Source organism: Rattus norvegicus, chromosome 15, assembly GCF_021556685.1.
Source record: "Rattus norvegicus strain SHRSP/BbbUtx chromosome 15, alternate assembly SHRSP_T2T, whole genome shotgun sequence".
Classification (NCBI taxonomy): Eukaryota; Metazoa; Chordata; class Mammalia; order Rodentia; family Muridae; genus Rattus; species Rattus norvegicus.
The window spans coordinates 14,147,732-14,162,856 of record NC_141548.1 but is presented as its reverse complement, the minus strand read 5'-3'; the positions used below and the strand labels follow the sequence as shown (position 1 = coordinate 14,162,856).

General features: G+C 38.1%; 1 protein-coding gene and 1 non-coding gene across 2 annotated transcripts; one reads left to right on the top strand and one right to left on the bottom strand.

Annotated features, from left to right (window-relative positions):
- Positions 1-4,012: 4,012 nt before the first annotated feature.
- LOC120097215 (small nucleolar RNA SNORD44) lies at positions 4,013-4,073 on the bottom strand. Its single transcript, XR_015639176.1, has one exon. It is a non-coding gene; the product is annotated as a small nucleolar RNA SNORD44 (small nucleolar RNA).
- Positions 4,074-11,284: 7,211 nt separating this feature from the next.
- Or2t35 (olfactory receptor family 2 subfamily T member 35) lies at positions 11,285-12,253 on the top strand. The gene has a single exon (NM_001000088.1). It carries the CDS (start codon positions 11,285-11,287, stop codon positions 12,251-12,253), a length of 969 nt encoding a protein of 322 aa, NP_001000088.1.
- Positions 12,254-15,125: the final 2,872 nt, after the last annotated feature.

The window sequence follows — 15,125 nt, the reverse complement described above, 5'->3', positions numbered from 1 at the left end:
TGATGCAAAAATACTCAATAAAATTCTCACACACCGAATCCAAGAAAACATCAAAACGATCATCCATTACGATCAAGTAGGCTTCATGCCAGGGATGCAGGGATGGTTCAATATACAGAAATCCATCAACATAATCCGCTATATAAACAAATTCAAGGAAAAAACCACATGACCATCCCATTAGATTCTGAAAAAGCATTTGACAAAAGTTCAACACCCCTTCATTTTGAAAGTCTTGGAAAGATCAAGAATTCAAGGCCCATCCTAAACACAGTAAAAGCAATATACAGCAAAACAGTAGCCAACATCAAACTAAATGGAGAGAAACTTGAAGCACTAAATTGAGGGACTAGACAAGGCTAACCACTCTTTCACTGCCTAGTGTTTATAGTACTTGATATCCTAGCCAGAGAAATCAGATAATAAAAACAAAAGGTCAAAGGGATACAAATTGGAAAAGAAGAAGTCAAAATATCACTATTTACTGATGATATGATATTATAACCCAAAATTCCAACAGAGAATTCCTAAACCTGATAAACAACTTCAGCAAAATGGCTGAATATAAAATTAATTCAAACAAATCAGTACCCTTCCTCTACTCAAAGGATAAACAGGTTGAGAAAGAAATTAGGGAAATGACACCCTTCACAACAGTCACAAATAACATAAAATACCTTGGTGTGACTATAACCAAGTAAGTGAAAGATCTGTATGACAAGAACTTCAAGTCTCAGAAGAAAGAAATTGAAGAAGATCTCAGAAGATGGAAAGATCTCCCATGCTCATGGATTGGCAGGATTAATATAGTAAAAATAGCCATCTTGCCAAAGCAATATACAGATTCATTGCAATCCCCATAAAATTCTTGAAAGAGCAATTTTCAAATTCATTTGGAATAACAAAAAGCCAAAGATAGAAAAAACTATCCTCCACAATAAAAGAACTTCTGGGGGAATCACCATACCTGACCTCAAGCAGTATTAAAGAACAAAAGTGATAAATACTATATGGTATTGGTACAGAGACTGGCAGGTATATCAATGGAAGAGAACTGAAGACTCAGAAATGAACCCACATACATATTGTCACTTGATCTTTGACAAAGGAGCTAAAACCATCCAATGGAAAAATGATAGCATTTTCAACAAATGGTGCTGGTTCAACTGGAGATCAGCATGTAAAAGAATGCAAATCCATCCATTCTTATCACCCTGTACAAAGCACAAGACAAGGTGGATCAAGGACCTACATATCAAACCAGATACACTCAAATTAATAGAAGAAAAAGTGGGGAAGAGCCTCAAACACATGGGCACTAGGAAATTTTCCTGAACAGAACACCAATGACTTAAGCCCTAAGATGAAAATTGACAAATGAGATTGCATAAAATTGCAAAGATTTTGTAGGACAAAGGACACTGTCAATAGGACAAAATGGCAACCAACAGATTGGGAAAAGATCTTTTACAATCCTATATCCTGTATCCAATATATACAAAAAACTCAAGAAGTTAGACTCCAAAGAATCCAATAACCCTATTAAAAAATGGGTTACAGAGTTAAAGAAAGAATTCTCAACTGAGGAATATCGAATGACTGAAAAGCACCTAAAGAAATGTTCAATATCCTTAGTCATCAGGGAAATGCAAATCAAAACAACCCTGAGATTCCACCTCATACCAGTCAAAATGGCTAAGATACAAACACCGGTAACAACAGATGCTGGTGAGGAGGTGGAGAAAGAGGAACACTCCTCCATTTTTGGTGGGATTGCAAGCTGTTACAACTACTCTCGAAATCAGTCTGGTGATTTTTCAGAAAATTGGACATAGTACTACCTGAGAACCCAGCTATACCACTCCCGGGCATATATCCAAAAGATGCTCTAACATATAACAAAGACACATGTTCATAGCACTATGAACTATGTTCATAGCAGCCTTATTTGTAATATCCAGCAGCTGGAAAAAAGCCAGATGTCCCTTAACAGAGAAATAGATACAGAAAAATGTGGTGAATTTATACAATGGAGTACTACTCAGCTATTAAAAGCAATGACTTCATAAAATTCATAGGCAAATGGATGGAACTAGAAAATATCATCCTGCATGAGGTAACCCAATCACACAAAAACACACATGATATGCACTCACTGATGAGTGGTATTAGCCCAAAAGCTAGGATTACCCAAGATACAATCCGAAGACCACATGAAGCTCAAGAAGAAAGAAAACAAGTGCGGGTGCTTCAGTCCTTCTTAGAAGGTGGAACAAAAATATTCATAAGAGGAAATATGGAGACAAAGTTTGAAGCAAAGACTGAAGGAAAGGCCATCTAGAAACTGCTCTACTTTGGGATCCAGTCCATATACATACAACCACCAAATCCAGACAATATTGCTAATGCCAACAAGTGCATGCTGACAGGAGCCTGATATAGCTGTCTGCTGAGAAGCTCTGCCAGAGCATGACAAATACAGAGGCAGACTCTGGCAGCCAACCATTGAACTTAGAATGAGGTCCCCATTGGAGGCGTTAGAGAAAGGATTAGAAGAGCTAAAGCCATTTGCAACCCAATAAGAACAATGAAACCGAACAACCAGAACTCACAAGGATTAAACCACCATCCAAAGAGTACACATGGACAGACTCATGGCTCCCGCTGCATAAGTAGCAGAGGATGGCCTTGTGGGGCACCAATGTGAGGAGAAACCCTTGGTCCTGCCAAGTCTCAACCCCCCTCCCCCCAGTGTAAGTGAATGTCAGGATGAGGAGGCAGGAATGGGTATGTGGATGAGTGAGGGAACATCCTCATAGAAGAAGAGGGAGGGGACAGTATAGGGAGTTTATATAGGGGAAATCAAGAAAGGGGATAACATTTGAAATGTAAATAAAAATTATCCATTGGGGGTGGGGGGAAGAAGGAAGACTGAAATGTGTATGCTCCTACATTCTTTCTTAGAAGGAAGAACAAAATACACACAGGGACAAGGAGTGGATCAGGGACTGAAGAAAATTTCGTCCGGAGACTGCCCCACCTGGGGATCTATCCCATGTGCAACTACCAAACCCAGTCACTATTGCTGATGCCAAGAAGTGCTTGCTGACGGGAGCCCGATATGGGTGTCTCCTGAGAGGCTCTGCCAGAGCCCTACTGATACAGATGAGGATGCTTACAGCTAACCATTAGACTGAAAAAAGGGGACCCCCAGTGGAGGAGTTAGAGAAAAGACTGAAAGAGCTGAAGGCATTTGCAGCCTCATAGGAAGACCAAACCATATCAACTAACCAGACCCCACCAGAGCTTCCAGGGACTAAATCACCAAACAATGAGTACACATGGAGAGACCCATGACTCCAACCACATGTGTAGCAGAGGATAGCATTGTCCAGCATCAATAGGAGGAAAGGCCCTTGGTCCTGTTAAAGCTCATTTCCCCAATGTAGGGAAATGCCATGGCATTGTAGGGATGGGTGGGTAGGAGTGGTAGCATCCTCATACAAGCAGGGCAAGGGGGCAGGGTATATGGGAGAGTGGGAAAAGGGTACAACATTTAAAATGTAAATACATAAAATATCCAAGAACAATATAATTTAGAAAAAATAAGTAACCTTAATAAAAGTCATTGGTTCACTGAATTGGACTTGGGTGGTGTCCTTACTTTGGTCTGTTATTGATTCCCTATCCTGGGTGAGTAGATGTTTGTTCATATAGGATCACACAAGAGCAAGAACCAGATTCCCAACTTGTGACTACATGTCATCTTTGGTGCACCAGCTATTCTCACCAGTATACCACAGCACCATCTCAAAAGAATAAATGATGATATTCTTTAATTGTTTATAAAAATACTAAGTACACACTAGAGATAATTATGATAATGCAATATGTATTGAAACAAAAAACAAAATCATATTATGTAAACTTAACATCCACCAATAATGGGCTCTAAAGTGTTCAGAGGTGACTGGATTATACCAATGCAATTTTTTTTCTTTTCTTTTTTCCAACATCAGATAGAGCTAATTAAAATCTTCACATTTGTCAGCATTTACTTGTCATCATGTAGATACCAATGCATTTTATTCAACAAGTGAGAAAACATCTAAGAACATATACATCTAAACTATTTAAAATACATACAAGGACACACAGAATGTGTTAGAACCATGGATGTGCTTCAATAAATCCACCAGAAGTTCCAGTCCCTTCAACATTTCCTCTGAGCCTTTAAAGGCCATTGGTCATCGGACAGAGGCAAATTACATGGTTTCTAAGTAGCTAGCCAAGTGGTTCTGTGAAAGCTTCATGTACTGTGACGGACTATCTTCGTGGTTTCCTCTTGTCACAGCCACACTGGCATGTGCATCTTTCCTTCAGAGGAACAAGAGGAAATGTATGAAAAACTTTCTTCAGTTCTTCTATCATGATATGCAGCAGGAATGTTTTTCAAATGAGGATTCACATTTGAATTATGGGGGTAGACGAAAATATTTAAAATCAAACCATATATCAATAATCTAAATGCCCAATTTTCAAAATTATTTTCAAATTGTACAGACTCTGACAATTATCACTTCTGAAAAGGGGGAGTAAGAAATGAGAGATGGAAAAGAGAGTGAGAAACATAAGCAAGCTTGTATCAAAATTTTGGCTTGTTATACTTTTATATAAAAATCAATTTCAACACTAGACAAAAAATTCTGACATGTGATTAAGAAATACACAATAATCGCTTCTCGGCTTTTTGACTAAGATCAAGTGTAGAAATACACAACATATGTTCACTGATCTGTGGTTTTTCTTTAGCAAAATTGTTTATAATAATAGGAGAAGCCTCATCTAACTGGGCCAGAAGCATTTTACTACCAGCTCAAGATATGATTGTTACCGTGTGGTGCTCTGTGATATATGGAAATACTGGTGACCATAACTTAAATTTCTCAGCCATTATCACCAGAATAATCCAGCAATGCAACAATGCAGAACCAAGAGGATAAATATCAGGTGTAACCCACCTACAACTCTCTGAGAAGAAACAACATATGGAACAAGGTGTATTCAAGTCAATCCAACAGCTAGGAGAAGGATTTGTGTACTTCTGGGTGACTTGTAAAATAATTGTTAAAAAGGATTAGGAACTATGTAGTATCGTAATCAGGTATATATGTATAGTTTCTCATTTGTGTTCCCCCCTCAACTTTAATGTTAAGGGTAACATTAAAAAACCTGTGTGTAAGAGCTTATTACTGAGTAGAAGTCTCATAAGTAACACACCCATGACTGCACTGAGGGGTTGCGGGGAAGCATTCAATCATGGAGTTCACCCTTCTCATTAAACCAGGAGAGATACCAAGATTAGAAAATAGCTTCTATGATGAAATATCAAGAATTAACGCCAGCTCTCACTTGGGGAAAGAACAACCTGTCAGGAAGGGCAAAGTATCCTCCAAAGCACAAGGCATCCGGCTGGTTAATGACCCTGAGCCTCCTCATGGGGCTTGAGCAATCCACTCTCACTAAAAGTTTGCTTTGACTTAGCCTCACTTCCACCACTAGGTATTTAAGAAGTCTACTGCTGTCTCGCTAAGTCCTGGCCTCGCCAGCTTGAGGTAGGTCCTGGGACTTTTATGGAAAAAATGAGAGGGCATAACTAAAGTATTGCGATTCGTTCTTTGGGTGTCACTGAAGCCATTAGAAGCTACTGTGGAGTCATCTTCTAATATGCAAATGAAAGCAGTGCCCTTTCAATGCTAAGAGGAGCAAGTGTATGCATTTACTGTTTGGCAAGAAGATTATCAAATAGCAATATTTAGCTTGAAAGGGGTATAAAAGGAATCTGAGGATAAGTGCAGAAATGCATTTACCTCAAAGAAAAGTGGAATAAAAGGGGCTGGAGTGATGGCTTAGCAGTAAGAAGTGCTTGGTACTTTTCTAGGAGACCCAAGTTGAGTTCTCAGCACCCATACGGTAGTAAATATCACCTGTAACCCCAATTCCTGGGTTTCACTGGTACCTCCACAGATATGGCATACTCTTACATAAATGCATAAATACAAATAATTCTAGAAACTTAATTTTAAAGAACTAATACTTAAAAACAGCGTATTCATCAGTGGAAGTTTTCAGATGGTCATCCTTAACCGACAGGAGTTGAGCAGCAGCTGGTACAACCTTAGTTGGAACACTGATTCTTTTTGTATAAAGCAGTTATGGAGGATGATTCTATGTGTTTGGAGCAGGATACGAAGGTTGAATACTGTCTCTTTCCAATTAGTTTCTTCTTTTAAAAGCTTTATTTTCTTCTTTGTATGATATACATATGTGTCTTGATATCAAACGCTCTCACTATCAATAGATGGCATCACCCAGAAGCCCTGAGGAGGCATATTGCGCTGTCTGGAAGTATGCTTGACTAAGTAATTCAGTATTATGAGGTGGTGTCTACATCCTAGAAGCTGAAATTGCAGGCTGCACTATCTATAGAACCTCAGCTCTCTGCTTTGCACCTTGTTGCTGCTCCTGTGAAGTCACTCCATTCCTCCCACCTCCCAGCTCCCTGCTACAGCATCTGTGGAGTGGGGTAGCTCATCCACATGCCACAATCATTCTTTGATTTCTATTTGTCAACATACAAGCTGACGCCATTGCTCAGAAATTTCTCTCTGTGTACTAAAACAGTAGTGCCGTTGGGTTAATTGATATTTTCAGGTCAATTAACAGAAACACACAATCTTACTGAAGTAATTCCTGGCCGGTTAGGTGTCCTGTAAGTTTTATCCACGTGCCAGCATGCTGCTATATTTTAGAAGTAAGACAAATCTCTTCTGACACTTTTGTACTTCATTTTCTATTTTGACAATTTCTAAACTGACTGGGAAGGTTAGGATACAGAAGAGAGAGAGCTAGACACTGATGATAGAGTAACTGGTGAGGGCCATGCGTATAGCAGCTGAAGAGAAAACTCTAGGAGATATATGATGATGAAAATGGGTTTAATTATATACAGTAAAAGTAATACAGATAGGGGAGCAAAAGTAAGAATAGAAGAAATTGTCAAAAGACATGGCTCATATGGCTCTAAAACACTTAATATTAGTACTTAGTACCCGTGAGGTAACTTTTAACACCATAAAGCTATCAGATACATCTTCCCTAAATTACTATTTTATTGCTGTTTCCCACTGGAATAACATGCACGAATACCTCATTTCTTTGTCTTTTGAGACAGCCCCTGAACCTTTATCCCGGTTTCTTTTCCCTACACCCTACATCTGAAGGTTCCTTCCCTGCTGCTGTTGAACTAACCCACCTCTTCCCTCCCTGACATATCCACCAGAGTCTCCGTACAGACATCCTCTGGTGTTATATTAGTTATAAAGGAGTTTTCCTTTTTTTCAAATTTCACAGTTTAATTTAGGCCTATTTCCCCCTGTGCTCTTGCACAACCTATTCTGTCGAGCTGGGAGCTCTCTTCCCTTGGTTCCTTAGGCTATTGTTCCAAAGCGGCCATCTCCCTGTTTTCCTCAAATATCTCGGGATTTTAAGGTATCTCAGCCTCTAGTCCCAGACCAAGTCCTCTGCAATGCAATTTAATCCTTTTCCTGAAAAGCTAATTCCAGAGACATATGACCATCATGCTATTCCTGTGTTGATTTTACAGATCTGCAGAGCTCAGCTACATGATCAGCTACTATCATGCTATTCTTTTACTAAGGACATATTAACAAAATATTTCTTTAGAAATTTATATTAGATTTACAAATTTGTTTGATAAGTAACATTGGTATATATTGCAGTTCTCAAACTTTATCAAATACTCCTTAGGGAAGCTGTCATGGTTATGGGTCTCTGTAGCTCACCAGTGCTAGGTACAGTGCCTTGGACACAAAAAAAAAAAATGTTCAGCATGATCATCCCACCTCTGAGAATGCACTTGGAACGTTTCTTTGAAAGTGAACCTGGAACAATGGTCCAGCCAAGTACACCATCAGCTTTTCAACCACACGAATAGCACCAGCAGGAGAATTCTCACTGCTCCTGGAGTCCTGGGTTTCTGAGGAAGTTTCTCAGAGGAGTGGTCTGAATTGCTCCTGAAGGATAATCATCTGAACTCACTTTTGAAGAGCACTCCTTTTAAGGTATAGTGAGGGTCACTGATGTTGACTGAATTTCCATGACATCTCCAAGCATGCTGTCCTGCAGAGAGACCTTTTGCTTTTCCATGTTCTCTTTTCCCCCATGGAGAAGGCCACTGTCACAAGGCTCTGCCATTCTTTTCAACCACAAACCCAACCGGCCACAGCATCCTCACATTTGGCTTGCTTCCTCCATTCTACCCAGTAGGGTTTGAATAGGTGACTCTGTGTGACACTGGTAGTTGTTACAACTAAGAGGGCCTAACAAGATCCATCAGAAAGGTCGGACCATAGAGTCTGCAGGTGAAAAATCTTTTTCTTTCTCTTTTACTGTTCTTTTCTCTTTTCTCTTTTTCTTTATCTTTCGTCTTACTAGTTTTTAGAAGACTATAACTAGAGAGGGAACTAGGATAGGACCGTAAGGCCTGAAGCAATGGGAAATGATCAAGAATGTGGGGTTACCTGGCTAGAAATAAGGAACAGTGTCTTTGTAGAGGAAGAACAAGAAAGGCAAAAGCACAAGCACAAGCACATCACCTCTGGCCTTGAAGTAAGACTCTGAGAACTCAAATAAACAAAACTGCAGTTCTTCGCTGATATTTCAGACACACCAACTTAATAATACCCATTGTCCTGAACAAGCTCTATGAGTAACAGAGTCAAGTTTGTGTTTTTACACGATGTCAAGTTTTATGTTTTAGTGGTTTTAACTCATCAAACATTCTTGATTTGACTTGGTACTCATAGTCATTGGCAATCGTGGGTTCTTTTACTTCATTCCTAACTTAGTTGCTAATTAATTAATTTTATATCCCATAACATAATTTGCATAATGGAGCAAGTAGCCATTTAACCAAGTAGCCATGCTGAGCTCAAGCCCTAGACAAAGACTGGAGTTAGTAGGCTATCAATCCTATGAAGCATACCCAGATGGGCCTACGACAAGTGGTTAGGTGTCACTGTATCTGAGTGTTGAATCAGAGGTTGATCTAGAAGGATCTAGAAAGATCTAGAAGTATCCTGCATCTTTTTAATAGAGTGTATGGTACGATCTGAATCTTTACATGAAACAAAATTCCTTAGTTGGTGTACTTAGGCAAAAGCAATTTCTTATTTTCCTAGCTTATTCTTAACTTGAATTTGGTTTTATATGCTTGCTATTTCTATTTTCTTAAGAGTATATTTTTTAAATGGATAAGTGGAAGATGACTTAGCAATATCAGTAATTAACATATAAAATCTATAATTCTGACAAACAAAACATAAAGATTTTGAATCAAAATAATATTGGCTGCCTGCATGAGTATTTTGATTTCCAACTAGTCATTACAGAAGCCCGATCAGTGGAATTTCAGTTTGTAATGTTTTTAAATATAGCTTTTATATGAGTGCCTCAAGGCTAGATTCATATGTTAAAGGAGACAAACTAGCTGGTTTTCCTCAATCTTGTCATGAATTAATAGTTAATACTCAGGGTTTTTCCCTTTTGTGGCTCATAATATATAACAAATATATAATTTACTACATACTAACAAAAATTGTTCCCCTTTTTCTCCCTTTGTATTTTGACACTTCTATTTGGAAACATTCATTATAGCAAAGGGCAATCAATCTTACAGGAAATTTAATAAGTATTTCTCCATTGCTTTGTCATTTAAGTTTTGCTTCAGTATAGAAGAGTTTTATTTCAGCTCAGTGTTCCAGAAATTATTTGACTGTTGTAAAACTAGAAGATACAGGTACATTCAACATATATTTATTTAAATATGTTTCTTTAGAAATTCTATCAAGAAGCGGCATGCCATGATTTGATAATAAAACCTCATAATCCATCCCCTGATATCACTGAACATACTGAAGAAGAGTACATTTGTATTCTTGGATGGAGAAAACATGAGAGTCAAACAATTCAAATGAGTATTAAACTTTTGTTATTTCCTCATTTTGATTAAGGACTTACTTTTATTTCTAAACATTAAAGATCAATAGTGGAGTAGAAAATAAAGAGGAGGAAAAGCCCTGTTAGTAATGGATTCTCAAGGGATCACATTTACATAGGTCTGGAATACCCTACCAGGGAAATCTGATAATCATCTACATGGACAATAATTTAAGAGAAGAATATGTTATTGAATACAGTAACAGCCAACTTGGTCATGATTATGCTCATTCATGTGGACTCTCGTCTTCACACACCCATGTACTTTTTGCTCAGCCAGTTGTCCATCATGGATACTGTCTATATCTGTATCACTGTTCCCAAGATGCTTCAAGATCTCCTGTCCAATATGTGATAAATTGTAGAATTTATCATAAATCATTGCTGATTTCATAGCATCGGCCAGAAAGATCTCCATGATAAGGAATTAAAATACTGCTTGCTAAGGAGAGTTTCTAGAGATGCTGATCTGAGAACTCTTACCCCATGCTGTCTTGCAAGGACAAACAGAAATGAGTCTCTAAAGCATTCTCACCTAAGACAAGGATCCATGTGATAGGACAGTGTGGCAATAACTCAAGAGTTAACTCTCATAAGATGTTATCTTCATCAACATGTCAGTTCAACATCCTAAATCTACAGCTGTGTAGTAATTTCCAATGGCAAAAAAAGGAAAATGATTTGTGTTCAAAAGCTTGGTTATGTGTTCATATCACAACAATTTCTTTAGTTACAAATATCATACATATAAAACATTAACAGGTAATTATTTTGAAAGTGAAATTTTTAAATTAGTGAAGCAATGAACACCGGTTGCAAGATAATAAAGTAGATATAGTGTAGTTACCAATGTCACAGAAAATGCAACATGGAGTAATAAGATTATAAGAATTGTGTAGAATGTAGTTCAAAAATAAGAAAAATTAAAGGAAGTACTATTATTGCTGATTAGCTTTATTACTTTCATCCAGCTTAGAGAGTTTGGATCCATGATGATCCGTCAAAGCTGATTAATTTGAGTTTAGACTTTGATTTGTGTAATGGCCCACTGCTAATGTTCAAGCAAGGAGTCAAGAGAATTCCGAGGTGAACATTCTTTTCTTTCCCTATATCTCTTTGAACATGGCTAACACAAAAAGTGATAATTAGTTGACATACCAAATTTCTGCCTCTACAGCTGATTAAGCTGTCATGCACTGTGGAAATGGAGGCTGTTTACAAGAACTCCACTGACTTCATCCTCCTGGGCCTCATCACCCACCCAACATTTCCTGGGCTGATCTTTGCTGTAGTTTTCTCCATCTTTGTGGTGGCTGTAACAGCCAACTTGGTCATGATTATGCTCATTCGTATGGACTCTCGTCTTCACACACCCATGTACTTTTTGCTCAGCCAGTTGTCCATCATGGATACTGTCTACATCTGTATCACTGTTCCCAAGATGCTTCAAGATCTCCTGTCCAAAGACAAGACCATTTCCTTTCTGGGATGTGCACTGCAAATATTTCTCTACCTGACATTGATTGGGGGAGAGTTTTTCCTGCTGGGCCTCATGGCTTATGACAGATTTGTGGCTGTGTGCAACCCTCTACGGTACCCCATAATCATGAATCCCAGGATTTGTTTGCTTATGGTGCTAGGCTCCTGGGCTGGTGGGTCTTTGGATGGATTCATGCTGACACCTGTTACTATGAGTTTTCCTTACTGTGGATCTCGAGAGATCAACCACTTTTTCTGTGAGATCCCAGCTGTGCTGAAGCTATCCTGCACAGACACATCACTGTATGAAACCTTGATGTATGCATGCTGTGTGCTGATGCTACTCATCCCGATATCCTTCATCTCAGTCTCCTATACTCGGATCCTCATCACTGTCTACCACATGAGCTCTGCTGAGGGCCGACGTAAAGCTTTCACCACGTGTTCCTCCCACATTATAGTAGTGAGCATTTTTTATGGGGCAGCTTTCTATACCAATGTACTGCCCCATTCCTATCACACACCTGAGAAAGACAAGGTTGTGTCAGCCTTTTACACCATTCTCACTCCCATGTTGAACCCACTCATTTATAGTTTGAGGAATAGAGATGTGGCCGCAGCTCTAAGAAAAGTCCTAAGGAAACATGCCTCCTCTCAGAGATTCCGAGTGAGACATGTGCCTGAGAAATACTAGCAGGATGTAACCAATACTCCTGGGTGGATGCCATGATCTTTCTATAAAAAACACTTTGTTCTGTTCAGCTTCATTTTAACAATCTAAAATTATCATCCATCAAAATCACTCTGTTATAATCATCTCTTAATAAGATATGAGGGTGGAGAGATGGCTCAGCTGTTAAATCTTAGGCATACAAGCAAAAATATAAGAATGAAATATGAAATCAGACATAAAGTTTTCAGCATTACTGACTTTCTTGTCTGAATTCAGCAGCAAAATGTTCTGAATCTTCCTAGGCAAGATGAGCATCCCTCTGAAGTGCCCTGTATTGTTATCTTTATGTCTAGCATTTGGCCATATGTTCTGTGTCTGTATTAATTATGAATGTCTTTGGGGGAAAGTGGAGCCTACAACTCTACCCATACTAATTCATATGCCACAGCCGTACAGCTCCAACCTTCCTGGCTAGGATTTGAAAGGGAATTGCCAGAAGTACTTTCCAAGTCCTTGAGGATTTAATTTTAAATATAGTAAAAAAAACACTAAATATAAATTAATTTTTTTCTAGTGATGACAATATAATTTTATTTTGTGAGTCAGAGAACCAGAATGCCTGCTTTAAGATATGCTGCATACATGGAATATCGAAAATATGTTTGCCTAAACAAGGTCACACCAGTAAACATGCCATCGTGGAATTCAACATGACCCTACTCCTAGATGAAGAGACACAGGCACCTAGTGGCTAATGAGGGAGGAAGAATTAATAATCTGCTAGGGCAAGCCTCTGAGTAGATTATCCAATCCCATGTGATCATCCCTAAAAGCATGTATGTACAAGGAACTCTAAATTGACACAGTAGGCTATGTATGTATGTGTGTGTGTATGTATGTATGTATATATGTATGTATGTATGTATGTAACACTAAGAGAAGAGCTCATAAGTTTAAGAGAAAGGTGATATGGGAGTAGCTGATAGAGGAGGTAGGGTGGAGGTTATATAAGATGTACAAATAAGTTGCATTCATACATGGCATTTTCAACAAATTTAAAAATTAAAAGACCAAAGAAAGCCCACCACTAACCATGCTTCTCCTCCAAGAAACATCTCACTACCAAAGATATATACCATTTAGGGTAAAAGGATAAAAAAGGTATTTTAAGAAAATGGAACTTATAAACAAGCAGGTGTATCTATTCTAATATTCAATGAAAATAGACTTCAAACTAAAAATATAAAAGACAAAGAAGGTCTCTTTATATTCATCAAGGAGACAATGTCCATTATATTGACATTATAATTCTGAACATAAAAGCATCAAACATAGGAACCAATAATTTAATAAAGAACATTTCATGTAAGACATAGATTAATAATAACATAGTGATCTACAGTACTCTACTCTCACAAATAAATGATTAAGAGAGAAAAATTCAGTTAAATGACATAGAGAGTCAAATTTCTTAATATACATCTACAGAACACCCTACCCAAACACTAAAGAATACACATTCAAAGACACACAAAAAAACTACAAGACAATATCCCTCATAAATGTAGATGCAAAAATGTTTGATAAAATACTGACAAATGAAATACAGGCATATAACAAATACATCATCCACTACAATCAAGTTAGCTTTACCCCAGAGTTGAAGGCATGGTTCAAAATCATATAAATGAACTTAAAAATAAATGTCATATCTCAATGATGCAAAAAAAGTTTTGATAAAACCCAACATGACTTTAAAATAAAAGTCTAGATAAAACTAAAATAAAAGGGCTAGAAAGATGGCTCAGTGGTTAAGAACATTGACTAACTGCTCTTCCAGAGGTCCTGAGTTCAAGTCCCAGCAACTACATGGTGGCTTACAACCATCTGTAATGGTATCTTATGCCCTCCTCTTTCACTGTCTGAAGACAACACATACAGACAACACATGCACGTGCGCGCGCGCACACACACACACACACACACACACACACACACACACACAATTTTTAAAAATAAAGAAAAAATGAAAGTCGTATAATTGGATTAGATTACAGTACAAAAAAATAAAGACTATATAGGAAAATTCCACATCCAACCGCATCCTAAGTGGAGAGAAATTTGAAGCAATCTCATTAAAATCAGAAATAAGAAAGGAATTGCCTTTATCTCCCTCCTTCTCACTACTGTACTTAAAGCACTAGTTACAACAATAAGACGAGAGAAGGAAATTGCATTAAAATGGGAGGGGAGTCAAATTATTCCTCTTTTAAGATCTTATATACAAAAGAACTAGAAATTCTACTAGAAAACTTCTAGAAATGAACAATACTTTGAGCAAATGATAGGATAAAAAATCAACTTACAAAGATTATTAGATTGTCTATATAACAATAACAAGCCTGCTGAGAAAAAGATCATGGATACATTACCATCCATAATAGCCTCAATAAAACAAAATATCTATGAATAAATCTAATTAGAAAATGAACAGCTTCTAGAGTAAATTGAAAAGAAACAGAAAAAGGGGCACAATTCAAATCTTTGAGGACAGATATTGATGAAGAGGGAGGAAAGCGCTGAACTTCCAGAAGTGTGGACAATCCTGAGACCTCAGGGGAGACCACCACTTCTGTTCAAATTCCTGGCCCAAGGGGTACCTGCATAGCAGACTTTGGATACAGGGATATGGGAGCAGTCAGCAGCAGAAACCTGCTGGTTTCTACCTGCTCCTGGTACTGAACTGAAATGGTCGTACAGCTCCTTGCACCCAAATCCCATTGGGGAGAGAGCTGAACCCTCAGAAGTGCAGACAATCCTGAGAACTTGGAGGAGACAACTACTTTCTGCCCACATTCCTGACCCAAGAGGAAACTGCCTAGTGCCATCAATG

What these genes read in the sequence shown, in the direction of transcription:
- Or2t35 (NM_001000088.1), top strand. Translation starts at nt 11,285, where the DNA reads ATGGAGGCTGTTTACAAGAACTCCACTGACTTCATCCTCCTGGGCCTC.